The sequence below is a fragment of the Pseudonaja textilis genome, chromosome 12 (assembly GCF_049901715.1).
Source record: "Pseudonaja textilis isolate UNSWEBS1 chromosome 12, rPseTex1.2, whole genome shotgun sequence".
Lineage (NCBI taxonomy): Eukaryota > Metazoa > Chordata > Lepidosauria > Squamata > Elapidae > Pseudonaja > Pseudonaja textilis.
Window position 1 is genome coordinate 21197606 of NC_142001.1, and position 15123 is coordinate 21212728.

At 61.7% G+C, this 15123-nt stretch overlaps 1 protein-coding gene across 4 annotated transcripts in view; it reads left to right on the plus strand.

Moving 5' to 3' along the window:
- NLGN3 (neuroligin 3) overlaps positions 1–15123 on the plus strand; it is a 24581-nt gene continuing 9458 nt past the window's right edge. Inside the window, exons 1-4 of one of the 4 annotated variants that reach the window (XM_087941226.1) lie at positions 1–191; positions 8746–9416; positions 10405–10464; positions 14275–14334. In XM_087941226.1, coding sequence (XP_087797352.1) covers positions 8939–9416; positions 10405–10464; positions 14275–14334 — 598 coding nt within the window. In that variant the 5' untranslated portion in view covers positions 1–191; positions 8746–8938. The remainder of the gene's footprint in view (positions 192–8745; positions 9417–10404; positions 10465–14274; positions 14335–15123) is intronic. The other 3 variants (XM_087941225.1, XM_026716632.2, XM_026716630.2) reach the window with 3 other exon arrangements.

The window sequence follows — 15123 nt, forward strand, 5'->3', positions numbered from 1 at the left end:
CGGGGCGGGGACTTCGGCGGCGCTGACGGCGGCCGTTGCAGGAGACCTTCCGCGCCCCCTCCCGCCGCCGCCGCCGCCGCCGCCCGGCTCCTCCCGCGCCGGCCCGGCATGGCTGCCGCGGGACCACCGCCGCCGCCTTCGCCGCAACGGGAGCAGCAGCAGCAGCAGCAGCAGCAGCAGCGCGTCGGCGGGTAAGCGCCCGGGAGGGGCGTCGGGGGAGGCGAAGGGCGAGAACGACTGGAGGGCGCGCGGCGTGGCCGGGGGGCGCAGGGCAGCCCCGCTCCTCTTCCCCTTGTCCTCCCCGGATCGCCCGCCCGCCGGTGGAGGCGAGGATGGAGCAGGCGCGGGGGCGCGGAGGGGGGCTGGCGCTGCTGCGGCGACCGGTCTCCCGCGTTGCCATGGCGACGGTGCAGAAGAGGACGGCAGAAGAGCCCCTTTCGGGCGGAGGGGGCGAGCGGGGGCGGAGGCTGCTCCCCCCTCCCGCCCCGCCTGCCACCCTGTGCGGCGGCTTCCTCGCCCGCCCGCCCGGCCCTCCGCCCCCGCGCCGCAGCCAAGGACGGGGCGCCCGAAGAGGGGACGCGCGAGCGGGGCGGCTGCTGCTCCGGCGCCCTCCTGGGCAGCCCCGGGGCTGACGGAGAAGGGAGAGGCCGGCGGCGAGGGAGGATCGGGGTCCTCGAGTGGCGGGCGACCCCAGAAGCTTTTCCCGGCAATGGTGGGGGGCGGGGGGGGGGAGGTGCCTCTGCTCCTCCCTCTGCCGGAGTTGTTGCGGGTCCAGGCCGGTGGGTGCCGGCGTGGCCGAGCTGGCAGGAGCCAAGCCAGGGCTGCCCCCCATCCCCACACCCCGCCTGGCCCCCTTTGGTCACTGAACAACCCCAAATCAGGACGGCTGGGGGGCAGTGAGGAAGGGAGGGCGGGGGGCGGCCCTCCCCGCCGGGGTCCCCGGCCGAGTCTGCCAGGAAGAGGCAGGCTGGGAACAGGTCCCTGCTGCTCTGCTGGCCCCCTCAGCGGAAGGACTAGTAACTTGTCCCTTTGCCTTTGGGGGAAGAACAGCCCTGAGGGGAAAGCAAGCCATGTTGAGCCCCCGCCCCCCTCTTTCTCCCTCCCTTCCTTTTGGGGCCTGGCCTGTTCCAAGAAAGCCACAAGGCCCGTTTGTTTGGTGCCGGGTGAGAAGACCCCTGCATCTCCCCCCGCCCCCACTCTACTGAGGCTTTTCCTAAGGCTTTTCCATAAGCCCCTATGCCCACCCACCCACCCCTCAAAAACTCTGGGCACTGCCAGCCTTCCTCAGGAGCAGGAACGACTTGTTGGTCACACCGAGTGTGAATCAAGGGCAAGACCCTGACCTCAGCCAACAGGTAGTCGAGGGGCAGAAGGTGCCCAGGTAAATGCCCTTTTGGTAAGCATCCCACCCGCCCACCTGGCGGAGAAATGCAGTTGGGCTCTGTGGCCAGAATGGGGTGCAGTTGTTGATGCCTTTTCTGGGTCTCCCACCTGGGCAAACTAATCGGGGAAGCGGTTCGTGAGCCACAGAGGCCAGAGCTGGTAGGCAGTGTGTGTGTATGGGGGGGGCGGGTAACTTTGCCCTTGTTTTTCCTGCTTATTTAGAGCTGAGAAGTCGCGCCTCTTCTCCCTGCTGGGTTGCCTCTCCTGGGATGGGTTGCTGGCAGGCTCAGCAGCCAAAGTCTCTCCTTTGGTGGGGCGGGAAGGAAGAAAGGTGCTATTCCCCCGCCCGCACCTTTATTCCTTCACCTGTCCGAGAGACCCCCCTTTCTCCCCCTCCTCCAAGGACTTGTGAGGATAGAGACTTGGCTTTCTTTCTTCGTTTGCCCGGGGCTTCGTTTTAGGACCTCCTTGGTTTGGACAACCACCCTGTGAGGGGGGCCGAGCTAACCCTGGGCCTCATGGGAGCAGCCCCAGGGACTCCGGGGTCTCGGGGGTCTTGCTGAGCCAGCCACAGAGAGAGGCCATGCTGGGGCTCCCACAGGCAGAGGGCCCAAGGGTTTCGGGCTCCCCCTTCTGCCTGAACCCCCACAGGAGGGGACCCACCCATGGAGTGGGGGGCTGCAGCAGATGAACCTCCTTGCCCCAGAGAAGCAGGGCGGGGGGAGGGGTTCCGGGGACCTGCTCTCCATGGCTCCCCAGGGTGCCCAAGCCCCCAAAGGGAAGCGACCCTGGCAGGCAGGCAGGCGGTATAGTTCGTAGCCAGTTCACACCCCCAGTGCCCGTCTTCTCTGGCTGTCCTAGTTCAAGGCTCAGGGAAAGCCCCTCCCTCTGGGATCCGTGCCAGGCAGAAAGAGCCATTTTGAGCTACCAGCAGCAGTTCCTCTACAGGCAGCGGAGGGCAACGGCTCCCCCGGACGGCTGGTGGGAAGCGGTGGCTGGGAAGAGGGGCGCCCAAGACCCTGGTCCACCTGCGGGGTGACACCCCCTGCTTCCTCTTAGCCCCCCTGCCCTCCCCCCCCATCAAGGCTCTGGCCCAGACAACAGTCTGGCAGCAAGGTGTGATCAGGCGCTGCACATGGCATGCACTGAGCAGGTGGCGAAGGCCACAAGCACCCAAAGCGGGTGAGGGCTGCTTCTGATTGGCTGTAAACTGTCTTCCTGGGGGTGGGGGGGGGAGTGCAGATGTGTGGGGACAATGGCTTCCTCCCTCCCTCCCACCCACCACCTGAGGAAAACCAGGCTGCCTCTGCAAGTCCTCAGGTGGGCAGCGGCTCTACCAACAGCCGTAGTGGGTGACGGCAGAAACGGACAAGGAGGGACGGGCTCCCTGTTGCTGCTGGCAGGAAGAAGGCGGCCTGCACTCTTGTTTTCAGAATCCAGCTCAGGCGCCTCTCCTGCTGCAGGCCGAACCCCAAAGGCCCCGGGCAAGAGGGGAGACTGGGGTCCCCAGAGCCTTTGCACAGGGAGGGCTTGGCTGGGGGGGGGGGGGCTCTTGGGCCAATGGGGATGTGGGAAGCCCTTGAGAACCAGGCACTGGACCAGAGACGGAGCCAGGTTGGCCCCGCCAAGAGGCCTCTGCTCCAGGAGCTCGGCTGCTACAGCTGCCACCGAGCGGAGCTGCTTCCATCCGAGTGTGCTTGGCTAAGAAAAGGGGGGCGTAAAGGGGCGGGGCACCTGCAAAAGACCCCCTGCCTTCGTCCTGACCTGTGAGGAGGGCCTCCCTGCTGTGGCCACCCCCCCCCCCGTGCTCCTCGCCCTGCTCCTCCCGCCTCCACGTAGATGCTCACAAGGTGATCGACTGGAGGGATGCTGGGCTTGATATGCGTTGCCCCCCCGCCCGTCCCGTTTCCCCCCTCCCCGCGCCCCCATCCAGCCAGCCAGAGCAGCTCAACCACCTTTCGCTCCATGGAGGGAGCAGCTGCAACCAGGAGCCCCGGAGCCAACTTGGAGTGTGAAGCCCCCTTGGGCCTCGGGTGAAGAGAAGGCTGCTCAGCAGTTGGTGGGTGAGCTTTGGCTGCTGGAAGGGCTGGTCAGGCCTCTCCTGGACTGGCCCCCAGGAAGGGAGGTGGGGGGGCCGCAGCTCAGGAGCCACAGCTGGCATGTGTGCAGAAGGAGGGGGGCGCAAGTGGTGCTGCCTGCCTGGGACTTCGGGCTCTGCAGACCGTTGAAGCCGACTGGAGTGGGACGGAGGTTTGAGGAGGGCAGCTGTGGGGGAAGCAGACGCAAAGTCCCCAGAGAATCTGGGTGCAGCCTTTGGTTTGCCTCCTGCTGGGTGGGGGTGTGTGTGCGTGAGACTGTGGCAATCCATCGGCCAATGGTGCCCGGCCTGATCCTCGGTCCCACCAGGGAAGCCTCCATGGCAGAGCAGCCTTCCTGACCTCTGACTGTCCTCCAGATCAGTCGGATGAATTCTCCCATCATGCACAGCCAGTACTACTGTGGAGAAGACTGTACTGGATAGGTTGCTGTTCCTCCAGGCCTTCTCTGGTCGTCTGGACCTTTCCAGGCTCCGACCCGGGAAACCGGCAGGGGCTGCTGATGGGGGAGGGGGTCACCTGGCTCCCCACTGGGCCAGCAGCGGTGAAGAGGAAGCCCCCACCCCCACCCGCCCCGCCTCTTTCAAGGCTTGCAGGCCTGGCCAGACGATTCGGTCCCAGCTTCATGGGTTGAACCCAGGTGTTTGCATTAACTCTAGTGGTTTGTCTGTGTTTGCCGGCTGTGTGAATCTGTGTTGCAAAAGGGGATGTCCTAGACCTAGAGGAAGAATTGAATGGGGGGAGAATGGGGGGAATGTAAGCTGGCCAGGCAAGGCATTTTCTAGGGGTGGGGGCACTCCAGAGAGAGAGGCCTGCCTCTGTGGCTGCTCTGTCTCCCTCCCTCCCTCCCTTCCTTCCTTCCTCCCTCCCTCCCTCCCTCCCTCTTCTTCACCTCAGAAAGCCCCACACAGGCCTTGAAGGGCTCCATTGTTTTCCCCGGGCGAGCAATTTGCCCTCTGGAGCTCCTCCTTAGAGGGCAGCCTGGGAAAATGTGGTCAGCTGGAGCCCTTTGCTTCGCCTCCTCCCAGGTGCCTTTGCCCCGGGATCCCCTGCAGCCACCGTGCCTCCTTGAAGCCCCCTGTGGCCTGGGGATGCAGAGGGGCTGCGGGCGATTGCGGCGGCTGCCCTCTTCTCTCCCTTGGATACGCTCGCTTCTCTGTTGGGGAAAAGTCTCGCCTTCGCTGTCGTTCCAGTCCACCTGTCCAGGTACTGTGGAGCAGTGGAGATTTGGGCAGAGGTTGAGCCTCTTGCATGAAGAACAGCTGGCTGAGGATGAGGGGAGTTGTAGTCCAGCTCACCCAGGAAGCATCAACTTAAGGAAAGCTGCCTTCAACATCCCGCAGGTGGTTTGTCCTCAGGGGCCTTGGAGCCAAATCCCAGAGGGGCCCCAGGCACAACCCGAGGCTTCTTGCGCAGCCATCAAGCTGGTGGGGCTGGGGCTGTGCTTAGGCAGAAATTCACCAGGATGAAAGGTTACCTGGGTAATCTTTATTCCGACCCGGAGGGATGGAAGCTGAGCAGGCAGGCTTCCGATCCTTCGGGAGGGGAGAGGCCTCCACATTCCAGGCCCGGACAAGGCTGCCTGGCCCACCCCTGCGCCTCTGGGGGCCTGGCCCTTGGGTGCTCTGCCCTTGGAGTCACGGAGGAGCCTGGGGCAGTCTCTTGGCAGGCCTCCCCCAGGGAGGGCCAGGCAAGGCAAAGGAAGAGACTGGCAGCTGTGGGGAGCTGGAGCTCTGAAGCCCAGCCAGAAGAAGACTTCTTTCTCAAAGGTGCTTTCTTGTCGTAACGTTGGGAGTAAATCCCCCGAGATCCCTCCTTCCGGCCTCCTCCAGCTCCGTCTTCTTTCCATCTCCTTGCTCTGAAGGGCTACAAATGCCCCGTTGGTCTGCCTTGGTGCCCAGTGATGCTTGCGGGGACTCACGTCTGCACCATTCTGCCCAGACCCAGCAGCAGGAACAGGCTTTGTCAGTGAGTGGGGCAAACCTCCAAGGATGCCCAGCGAAGCAACTTTCCTGGCATTCCAGCGGGATGGCTGGGCACAAAGGCTTTGCTCTGCCCCGGAGACAGATCTTTCCACACCCTTTTGGGTGAGAGAGAGAGAGAGAGAGAGACACCCACGGTTGCTTCTCCTCCTTCAGGGAAGGCCCTAGCAAAGTCTCTCCGCTGGAAGTGCATCATTTTATTCCGTGCCAGTTGAGGCACGATTTTCTCCAGGTGGCGTGGAACTCCCCTTGGAGGGCAGCAGGTTCCACGAGGCTTTTCCTTGCTTGGGTAGGAAGCCAGGCGTGGTCCAGGGAAGCAGCTAAACCAGGCTGGCCCAACGCAGCCTGCGAGTCTGCCTGCCCAGCGGTGCCCGGGCTGACTTGGAAACACAGCGGGTGACGTGCTGATAAAGAACTGGCTATTTTTGTGGGTGTTACTATCATCACCATGTTCAGACACCCAGGGAAGCGCTGACTCCCTCGTAGGTGCTCCTCCCTGGAGCCACGTCCCCGCTGTGCACTTGTCCAACTCTGTGTTTTGAGAGCTTCTCGGGAAGGCATAAGTGTGCGGTTTCAGAAGATCCACTGGGGTGGATTTAGGATCAAGACCCTGGAGGAGTGACCCCTTCCTCCCTCCCCGTCTTTAAGGCACTTGATCCCTTCACATCCAATTCTTTCAGTAGCTTCTCCATTGCAAAGGTTTCCCCCCAAGCATAACCAGATGGCCCAGCCACTCACTCTTAATGGATCCCACCTGATCTCCACGGTCAGAGAACTTGCTGTGGCCAACAAAGTGAGGAGGAGCCGCACTCTGAGCCTCTCTTTGTCCTCCATCCTGCGATGGCTGCCGACCGGACTTCCTGTCCCTGCAGCCCTGCCCCCTGTTTGCTGGCAGGGAGCTGCTTCCCTGCTGCTGGGGGGCTCCTAGTGATTTCCTCCTGGTAACTAGGGGTGCCCCCATTTTCAGTGGAGCCAATGCCTGAATAAATTGCATCTCCCCGAATGTTTCTGTCCTTTGGTGATCCTGTTTGCAGAGATTCCAGCGTAATCTTCCCATCTTCCCTTAACCTCATTTGCTTTTGTTAGAGCTTTGGATGATTATCCCTGAGTAGCTCTTACATCTTCCCGTGGTTTATCTGATCTCTGTAAAAGCATCGGCTCTTGTTTATTTTCCTCAATTCTAGACATTTTCCCCCCTTTTGATACCTTTCATTGTCCTTCCCCGTTTGATGCTGCGAATCTGCATTCCGGGGCCGTAGACGCTGCTTCCCCCTCCAAGCCTCATGTCCTCCGTCCGTCTCTGACTTTCATGATAATAACTCCTTGGATTTGGGGAGCGGCTTTTCTGCTTTGGTTTTTGCAGAATCTCTGGCCTCTTCCCGGAGCCCCTGAAACTCAGTTTCACCCAAGTTCAGCGTCTCTTTGGATGGATCATCTACTCTGACCCTATCTTGACCAGGGTCAAAGCTTCTCAGAAGGCCCACGCTCTTTCGTTTTTAAAGTTCAGCTTAAATATCGGATACAAATAATTCTCAGTCTGCCTCTGGAAATGACAGCTGGTACTTCTCTGCCTTCTTTCCCTTTATGTGGCCTGCCCAGCCACTGAGCCTGGGCGCCCCACTTGCCCTTAGGATGCTGAAAGCTGGTGTTGGCAATGGGCTCCCCCCCCCCCCAAACTCCCTGCAGGTTCCTTCCTTCCAGCCCCCCAAATCCACCCATTCTCAACTGGTCACTTATGGGGTATGGGGAGGGGGGGGGCAATCCTTTCCGAGGCCTTTCCAGCTCTTCTGCTTGCCTGAGGCTGTTGGGTGGGTGAGCTCTTGCCCGGATCTTACTTTCAAGAAGTCCGCCTAACCCCATGGGCTTCACTGAGCCTCAGAGGGGGCCTTGATTCACAGCTGTCCCGTTCCATAGTCCGGCTAGAGATGAGGACTGACCCTGGGGCAGCTCCAGTCTTGCCTCCTCTTCACATCCAGAGGAATATCTTTTGACCGGAAGGGCCTTGAAACCTGAATGCGGAATCCTCTGTCCTCCATACCGTTTTCTTCACCGCTATGCAGAAGGGGACCCACATCCCCAAGGAGGGTGGGCTTCCCCACCCCTGCAGAGCACTGCCTGCCCTCTTCTCCCTGTCCTGGGACTCTTCGCTCCACCCCCTCCTCTTCTGGGCTTTCCCGCAAGGAGAACAAGGATGCAGCTAGCAATTTATTTGAGCTCCTTCCAAGGTTTCTTCTCTCCTCTTCTCTTTTTCTGCCACAAATGTACCCCAGATGCCCAGGGCCAAAAAACGGCTCTCTAGAATTCAGACAGCTGGATGTAATTCCTGGGAAAGAGCAGCTTTCATCCCTTTAAGGGTCTTATGTAATTTGGATAATTTTGCAAGCACTTTTTGCAACCAGGAGCTGCGCCTGCCTTCTCAAGCGCTCAGGATTTTGCGGGGGGGGGGCGGTGTTGGGTTGCTATCGTGCCCCGGAAGGGAATGAAAAGCACAACCCAGGAATCTGTCCTTCAATTTGATTTGATTTGTCAATCGCTTACAAGATAATAGGCATAAGTATAAACATAGTTATGAATACATGGATACATATAAGAAAAATAAAAAGAAACAATAGGACAGGGGTGAGGTCAATAGGAGACAGTCTAAGGTTAAAGGGTTTGGGGTTTGGGGAAGAAACCACAGGGTCAGAGTATTCCAGACATTGACCACTCTGTTGCTGAAGTCGTATTTCTTGCAATCAAGTTTGGTGCAATTAACCTTGAGTTTGTATCTATTGTGTGCTCTTGTGTTGTTGTGGCTGAAGCTGAAGTGTTCACGGACAGGTAGGACATTGTATCAAGAGCTGCCTGGCACACAGACTGAGGCCACCCAGGAGAGGGAGAGGCAGTAGCCAAGGCCCCGAGAGGCTCTCTTGCCAAAAGGCCCACCAGCACCAGAAGATTTGGCCCCGGCGTCACTCAGTTGGGAGATGTTGGTCTTATCAAGCCATCGGCTCAGGGCGTGGTGGAGCCACCCCTCAGCCTCCTGCTGGGGAAGTTTCGAATGGGGGCCAAACCCTCATTCCCTCCAGATGGGGTGGAAAGGGGAACCTGTCCTTGGGGCTTTGAACCTCCTGCCCGAAGAATCAGACTTCTGGCCTGATACCCAACTCAGGGCGGGTGTGGTGGTTGTTTTTAACCTTGCATCTCTTTCTATAAGGGGTGCTTGTCAGGTGTGGCTGAGCTTTGCCCCCCCTCCAAACTGGTCCCTATTAACCTGCCTCTCCCCCCTCATCTCCTCTTTGCAGGGCCACCTGTCTCCAAAGAGCGGCACCTGCAGAGGGGAGGAGCTCCTGACCTGTGGGACTTTGGCCCTTGGCTGCCACCACTCCTGCCTGCCACCCGGACCCCCTCGGGGGCCCTCCTTCCCCCTCGGAGGGTCCTTGGAGCCCCCCCCAAGTCTGCTTGAGGCCTGCTGTCCAGCGCTGCCCTCCCTAGACCATGTGGCGGTCCTTGTGCCGGTGCCCACTCCTCCTGCCCTTCTCGCAAGTGACCAAGGGGGCAGCCGGGTGGGGCGCACACCTGGCCCTCTGGATCCTGGGCCTCGCCTCGGCCGTGGTGCGGATGGAGAGCCAGGCCTACTCGCCCACCGTCAACACTCACTACGGGAAGCTTCGTGGGGTACGGGTGCCCCTGCCCAGTGAGATCCTGGGGCCCGTGGACCAGTACCTGGGGGTGCCCTACGCCGCACCTCCCATTGGGGACAAGCGGTTCCTGCCCCCCGAGCCCCCCCCATCCTGGTCGGGGATCCGGAATGCCACCCACTTCCCCCCAGTGTGCCCACAGAACATCCACACCGCTGTGCCCGAGATTATGCTCCCCATCTGGTTCACCGCCAACCTCGACATTGTGGCCACCTACATCCAGGACCCCAACGAAGACTGTCTGTACCTCAACATCTACATCCCCACCGAGGATGGTGAGTCCCCAGCGGGGTGCCTGCAGGACACGTATGTGTCATGTGTGTCGTGTGTCGTGTATGTGTGTGCACGCGTGTCTCTCTCTCTCTCTCTCTCTCTGCGGTTTGAGCATGCTGCCATACCTTGCTCTCCTCCCGACGCATGGCTGTCCGTCTGTCTGTCTGTGCGCCTCCGTTTCTGGCCATGATGCTTGTCCCTCCTCCTGGCTGCCATGCGCTCCTTCTTGCTCTCTCTCCCCCTGGGCCCTGCCTCCTCTGCTCGTCTCCCCCCTCAGCCACCATCCTCATCCTCATCCCAAACTGGGTTGGCAAGACAGGAGAAGCCTCTGGTCAGCTGCAGGGTGTCCCAGCTGGTTGGGGACAGAGGGAGACTTAGGTGCCCTCAATTTACTCCCAACCTTCTCTCCCTCCCCCCCCCCGACCCCATTTCTCGAGGGTCCTTGGCTGGACAGTTCTGGTGGGGTCTCTCTTTCTCTCTCTCTTCCAAACCTCCCCCAGTCCTTGAGCTCCGCCTCACAGGTACACAGGAGGAGGAGGAGGAGGGTCTGCACTCACAGGGGGCAGCCAGAGCAGGAGGGGGGGGCTCTTTGTGGTGAGGCCGAGCACCTTAACCCTTCCTTTCCAGGGCTGTCCCGTTGGAACTGTAAGTAGCCCCCTCCCGAGCCCCCTCGGCCTCACCGCAAGGGACTCTGGCCCTGCCCAGGGGAGCCTCTTCACCTGGCGGCAGCAGCAGCACTGGGGCAGCTGGGCCCCCCCCGCCCCCGCCCTAGGCAGGGAGGAGGGAGCTTCACGCTTGACACGCCCTCCTCTCCTGCACCCTTCCTGGCCTCCAGCGGGGCCCCCCACCCGCCCCCGGAGCAGCTGCTGCTCTGCTCCCCTCCCTGTGGTCAGCCCCAAGGCGGGGGAGGCGGGGGAGAAGGACGGGTTGCATGCCCACACCCTCCGCTGGGGCCTCCTGTTATTTTGTAGTCTTTTATTCATTTTACAGTAAAGCGGATTTCCAAGGAATGCGCCCGAAAACCCAACAAGAAAATATGTAGGAAAGGAGGTAGGTAGCGAGCCGGGGCTTGGCAGAGGGCACAGAGAGAGGCAAGTGAGAGAGTGAGCGCCAGGGGGCGCCTGCCCTGCCCCATGCCACAGCAGGATGGTGGTGGTGGGGGCTTATGGACTCGGAAGGGCTCTGGGAGAGCACAGCTGCCCCGGCTGGCCTCGGCTGCCTCTCACTTAGGGGGTCAGAGGCAGGAGCTCCCTTCTCCCCTACCCCACACCGGGCTGGCGCTGGCCTTGCATCCAGTCGCCTGGAAGGCGATTCTGCCCACTTCCTTCTCAGCGGTTCCGGGAAGGCCGTGCCAGCGGGCAGAAGGCTGAAGATGCCCGACTCCTCTGGCCAGCCCAGACTCTGCCGGAGGGGAATGGCTTGGCCCGCCGTAGGAACCCGCATGCCAGGGGAGTCCTTTCCCTGCCCTGTGGCCCCTGGGCCCCTAAGCAGTTGCCTGGCACCCCACCCATGCTCTGGGGCCCTCCCTGCCTTCTCCCTCTGCCTGGGACTGAGGCAGAAGTGCAGCTCCACCGCTGGTTCCTCTCTGGAGCCTCCAGGGCAGGCTGGCCCCAGGATTCCCTCTGGGTCTGTTTTGCCCCAGTTGCCCTTCCAGAGCTCTGCCCCCTCTGCCAACCGTGGCCCCCTAGGCAGGAGTGGAGAGGGGCAGGCAGAGACCCTCTGCGCCCCCTTCCTCGGACGCCCCCACGATGGGGCAGCAGCAGCTTCAGCACGGACATCCTTAAATCTCCCCTGTTATTCCTTCCCCAAGGCCTGGGCACGAAGGTGCCAACCTCCTTTGGAGCCCTTGGAACTGTCCACCTGCCGGGCCTGTGGTGGGCACGGCCAAAGCCGCTCCGGGCTCCTCTCCTGCCGCTCTCCCCCTGCCCTGTGAGGGGCGCAGGGCCTGGGCCGCTCTTCTCAAGGAAGGGGGAACCGGCCCCTGAGGGTTGATGCCGAGGGGGTCCTTCCAGCGGGGAAACGGAGGAGGAGGAGGAGGAGGGGGCTCCTTTGAAGTGATTGGGCTCCAGGGGGCCAGTCCCCCAGGTGGAGGAGCCTTCCTCCCCCCTCCCCATGTTGGGTTTCAGCTGCTGTCATTCCGGGCCAAATGCCAGCAGCAATTCCGGAGGGGCTTCAGGGATGGCAGGAGGGAGTCACGCCAAGCAGTGGAGGGAGGACCAGAGTCAGTGTGCCCACACGCCCACCTGCACACACACACACACACACACGCACACACATAGGGGGTGGGAGGGTCCAGGCAGGTGGGGCAGCTTGGAAGCAGGTCTTCCCCACCCCAAGGGGGCTGCCTCTGTTTGAACCCGGAGGCTCTGGGCCTCAAACCCCACTGGCCCGAGTGGAGCATAACTGGCCAAGACTGGTTGGTTAAATCATGGCTTTGGGCATCCTATGAACCCAGCCCACCTGGCCCGTTCAGCAACAACCCCTGATTAAGCAAGACGTGGCTTAGGCAGGCAGGCAGGCAGGCAGGCAGGCGGCCGAGCATTTGGGCAGAAGGCTACCAGGAGGATTCTGGCTCAGGGGATCGGGCATCTCTGACCAGGGATGGCTTAGCATTTTGTGTGAATGTTTTCTCTTTGACTCGCCCATCAACTAACGCTGACATGGAGAAGGAGGGTCTGGAGAAAGTTGCCACTGAACCGTTTCAAGGAGGAGCCAAACTGCCGGGCATCCTGAGCCACCATGGGCAACGGTGGCATCAGAGAAGCTGCGTGGCCTGGCTCCTCCCCCTTAAGGACTCCGGGCCCCATTCAGCCTGAGGGCACAAAAACAGGGTGGGGGAAGGGCTCCGTCCTTGAGAAGGAGAGTATTGCATGCCTTCTGGGGGGGGGGAACCCCCATACATACCAAAATAGCCTCTCTCTTTGGCTCGCCCCTGTCCCCCTTCTGCCAGAGCGCGCCCAGCCATTCAGTGGGAGAACTTCCTTTGGGAGGGAGGCCAAGCTAGGAATGGCTGTTTCACAGTGAGGCGTCACCACAAACCAGCTTCTGACAAACTTCCGGGGGCTTGGAGGGGTCGTGTCCTTCTGGGACAGGTGGGGCTTGTTTCGAGCCTCTACCTCCGCTCAGCTGGGCCCAATTCCGCTCCTCCAGCTGGCTCTCCGAGGGGACCTCAGACGATTCTTCTGCTCTGACTCTGGTTAATCTGCCAACCAAGACTTTGCGTCTCCTCCGCCCAGAAGCCACGGGAAGGAGAACCGTCTCCATGCCGGCTGATCCCCGGGTGCCCCTCTTTTGCGCCACCCCGAGGGCATCTTCCTTTCAGTTGGCTTTGATGGGGTGTGGCAGGTTCCCACCAGAGCAATGCAAACACCCCTTCCTCATCCCCCCACCCGGGGTAGAAAGTAGACATACCTCTTCCCCCTCCCTCCCCTCTGGCTGCCAGGGCTCAAAGGGGCCCGTGCCTGGGCCAGGGCTGGCTTGGCTCTGTTGGCCATGTTGCGCATGGAAGGCTGCTCCATTGCACGGTGCCTGTGAACACTCGGCCAGGCTTTGCCCACCCCCACCCCCCCCCCCACCCCCGCCCCGGGCTGGCCCCTCCAACGCAGCCTTCTCTAACCCCAACAGCTTCGAGCTGGGCAGGGGGTTCATCTCCGGATGCCCCAAAGCCATGGGATGGCCTGGCCAAAGAGGGGCTCCTCTCTGCCCCCCCATTTGCACCGGGCACCTGCAGGAACAGGGCCGGGCTGATGTGCCCTGTGGAGCCGCGAGCAGGAGGACCAGCGCAGCCTCTTTCTGCCTCGGTTTCCATGGTGACCGAGCGGGCCTGGCATCCGAGCAGCAGCAGTGGCTGGAGACAGGAGGGCTTTGTTCTGCTCTCAGCTGATCCAGGCCGGGCAGGGGGGAAGGTGGAGGTGCATGCAGGCCTCCCTTGGCCAACGCTCCCCCCTTGGGTGCAGCCCTTGGGCCTCTTGGAAGCTGGACAGGCAGCTAGGCACCTGCTGACTCTTCCCTAAGATGGGCAGGGCCTTTTCGGCACTCTGAACTGAGAGCCGCGAAGAGTGGCCAGGGCCCCACAGGCACCCCGAGAGCGGGAATAGCAGCCTTCAGTGCGCCTCCCCCTGGAGCCCCCAGAGCGTCCTGCAAAGAGGCGTGGCCAGGCCTTCTCCAGCCCCCTTTGCTCAGGGGAGCAGCAGGGAAGGGACCCCTGCAGGGCAGCAGAAAGAGCCCCTACCTGCGCCCGGAGGCACGTGTGGCAAAGGCCAGTTTCTACTCAAGAGCCGAGGAGGGTAGTTCTGGAGGCCACCACAAGCCCTTCGGTGGAATGACCACCGCCCAGGTCCTGCCTGTGCCACAGGCTGGGGCAAGCCAATGGACGGGGTGGTCGCGGGTCTTGTTGTGCAGCCCTGGAGTGCGAGTGAGCGGTCAAGCCAAGGCCATGAATATTCGCCCCAGGGCAGCACTGAGTTTCCACCCTTCGGCTGCTGGACTGTGATGCCCACAGCAACTAACCCACCCACCCCCGCCCGCATCCAAAGGGGCTTGTCTCTCTTGAGGAGGATGCCGCCCCGAACCTCAGGGACTCTGCAGGGACAGGTCCGGGGGACTCCCCCTCCTTCCTCCTTCAGGCGTGACCTGCAGCTGGCCTTTTCTCTGACCCTGGGGAAGGAGCCCTGAGAGCCTCTGCCCCCCCCACCGCCCCAGTGCTGCTGCTGGAGATCCGAGGGGCCGAGTCAGGTGACCTTCCCACCTTCTCTGCAGCCATGCTATGTTTGAATTCTCTTGTTTTCTTCCTTCCTGTTTTGGTTTCTCTTTTTTGCCCCTTCTTCCTTTTTGTTCGGTCTCCTCGTGTTTGGTCCCCAGGCTCCAGCGCTAAGAAACAGGGCGAGGACTTAGCGGATAATGACGGGGATGAAGACGAAGGTATTTGCGTGCGCCAGATGGCTGTCCATGCATGAGCCCTCTCCCTCCCTCTCCCTCCCTCTCTCTCTCTCTCTCTCTCTCATGCACGTCCTCATTGCTGCTGCCATTCCAAGAAGCCCCTCTCCCCCTTGTTTGTGTCTCTGGCTCTCTGGTGCTGAGCGGTCAAAGGGGGAGGGCGCCCTGCTGCCCCTCCCACCCTGGGTTGCTTGCTGGTTGGGAAGGTCGAGGCAAAGGCCTGCAGGGTCCCTCTCAGCTCAGCCGCTCCGGGTTTCTGGCCTTTCCCCACACAGAAGGTCGCGGCGGGCTTGCAGGAAGAGGGTCGGGGGAGTGGTGCTTGCCATTCTCATCCCCCCCCACACAGCACCCCAGTGGGTCCAGAGCTCCCCTCCCCCCCACGACTGCTCAGGGGCTCTTTTCCCCAGCCAGGCCCTCAGAGAAGGGGGCTGCTTCCTGGTCAGAGGAGCCTCTGGAAAAGGCACCTGGGGGCCAGGGAGGGCACCATTGGCACTGGGCGGAGGGGAGCAGGGCCCTTCTGCAACAGAACAGGATCTGCAGCTTGCCCCCCTGCCAACCTCTGTCCATGCCACGGGCAGCAGTGTTCTTGGGTGCAGGGAGCTCGCTTCCTTCCCTCCCTGGAGAGGCTGCCGTTTAATCCCGAGGAAAGCATCCTCCGTGCCAGGCGCCCGTCAATTTTGCTTGAAGGAAAAGGTGACACCCAGGAAAATCCCAGCCAACCTGTGCAACCTGCTTGGCAGAGAAGCACAAAGAGCTCCCGAAGACCCCCGCCAG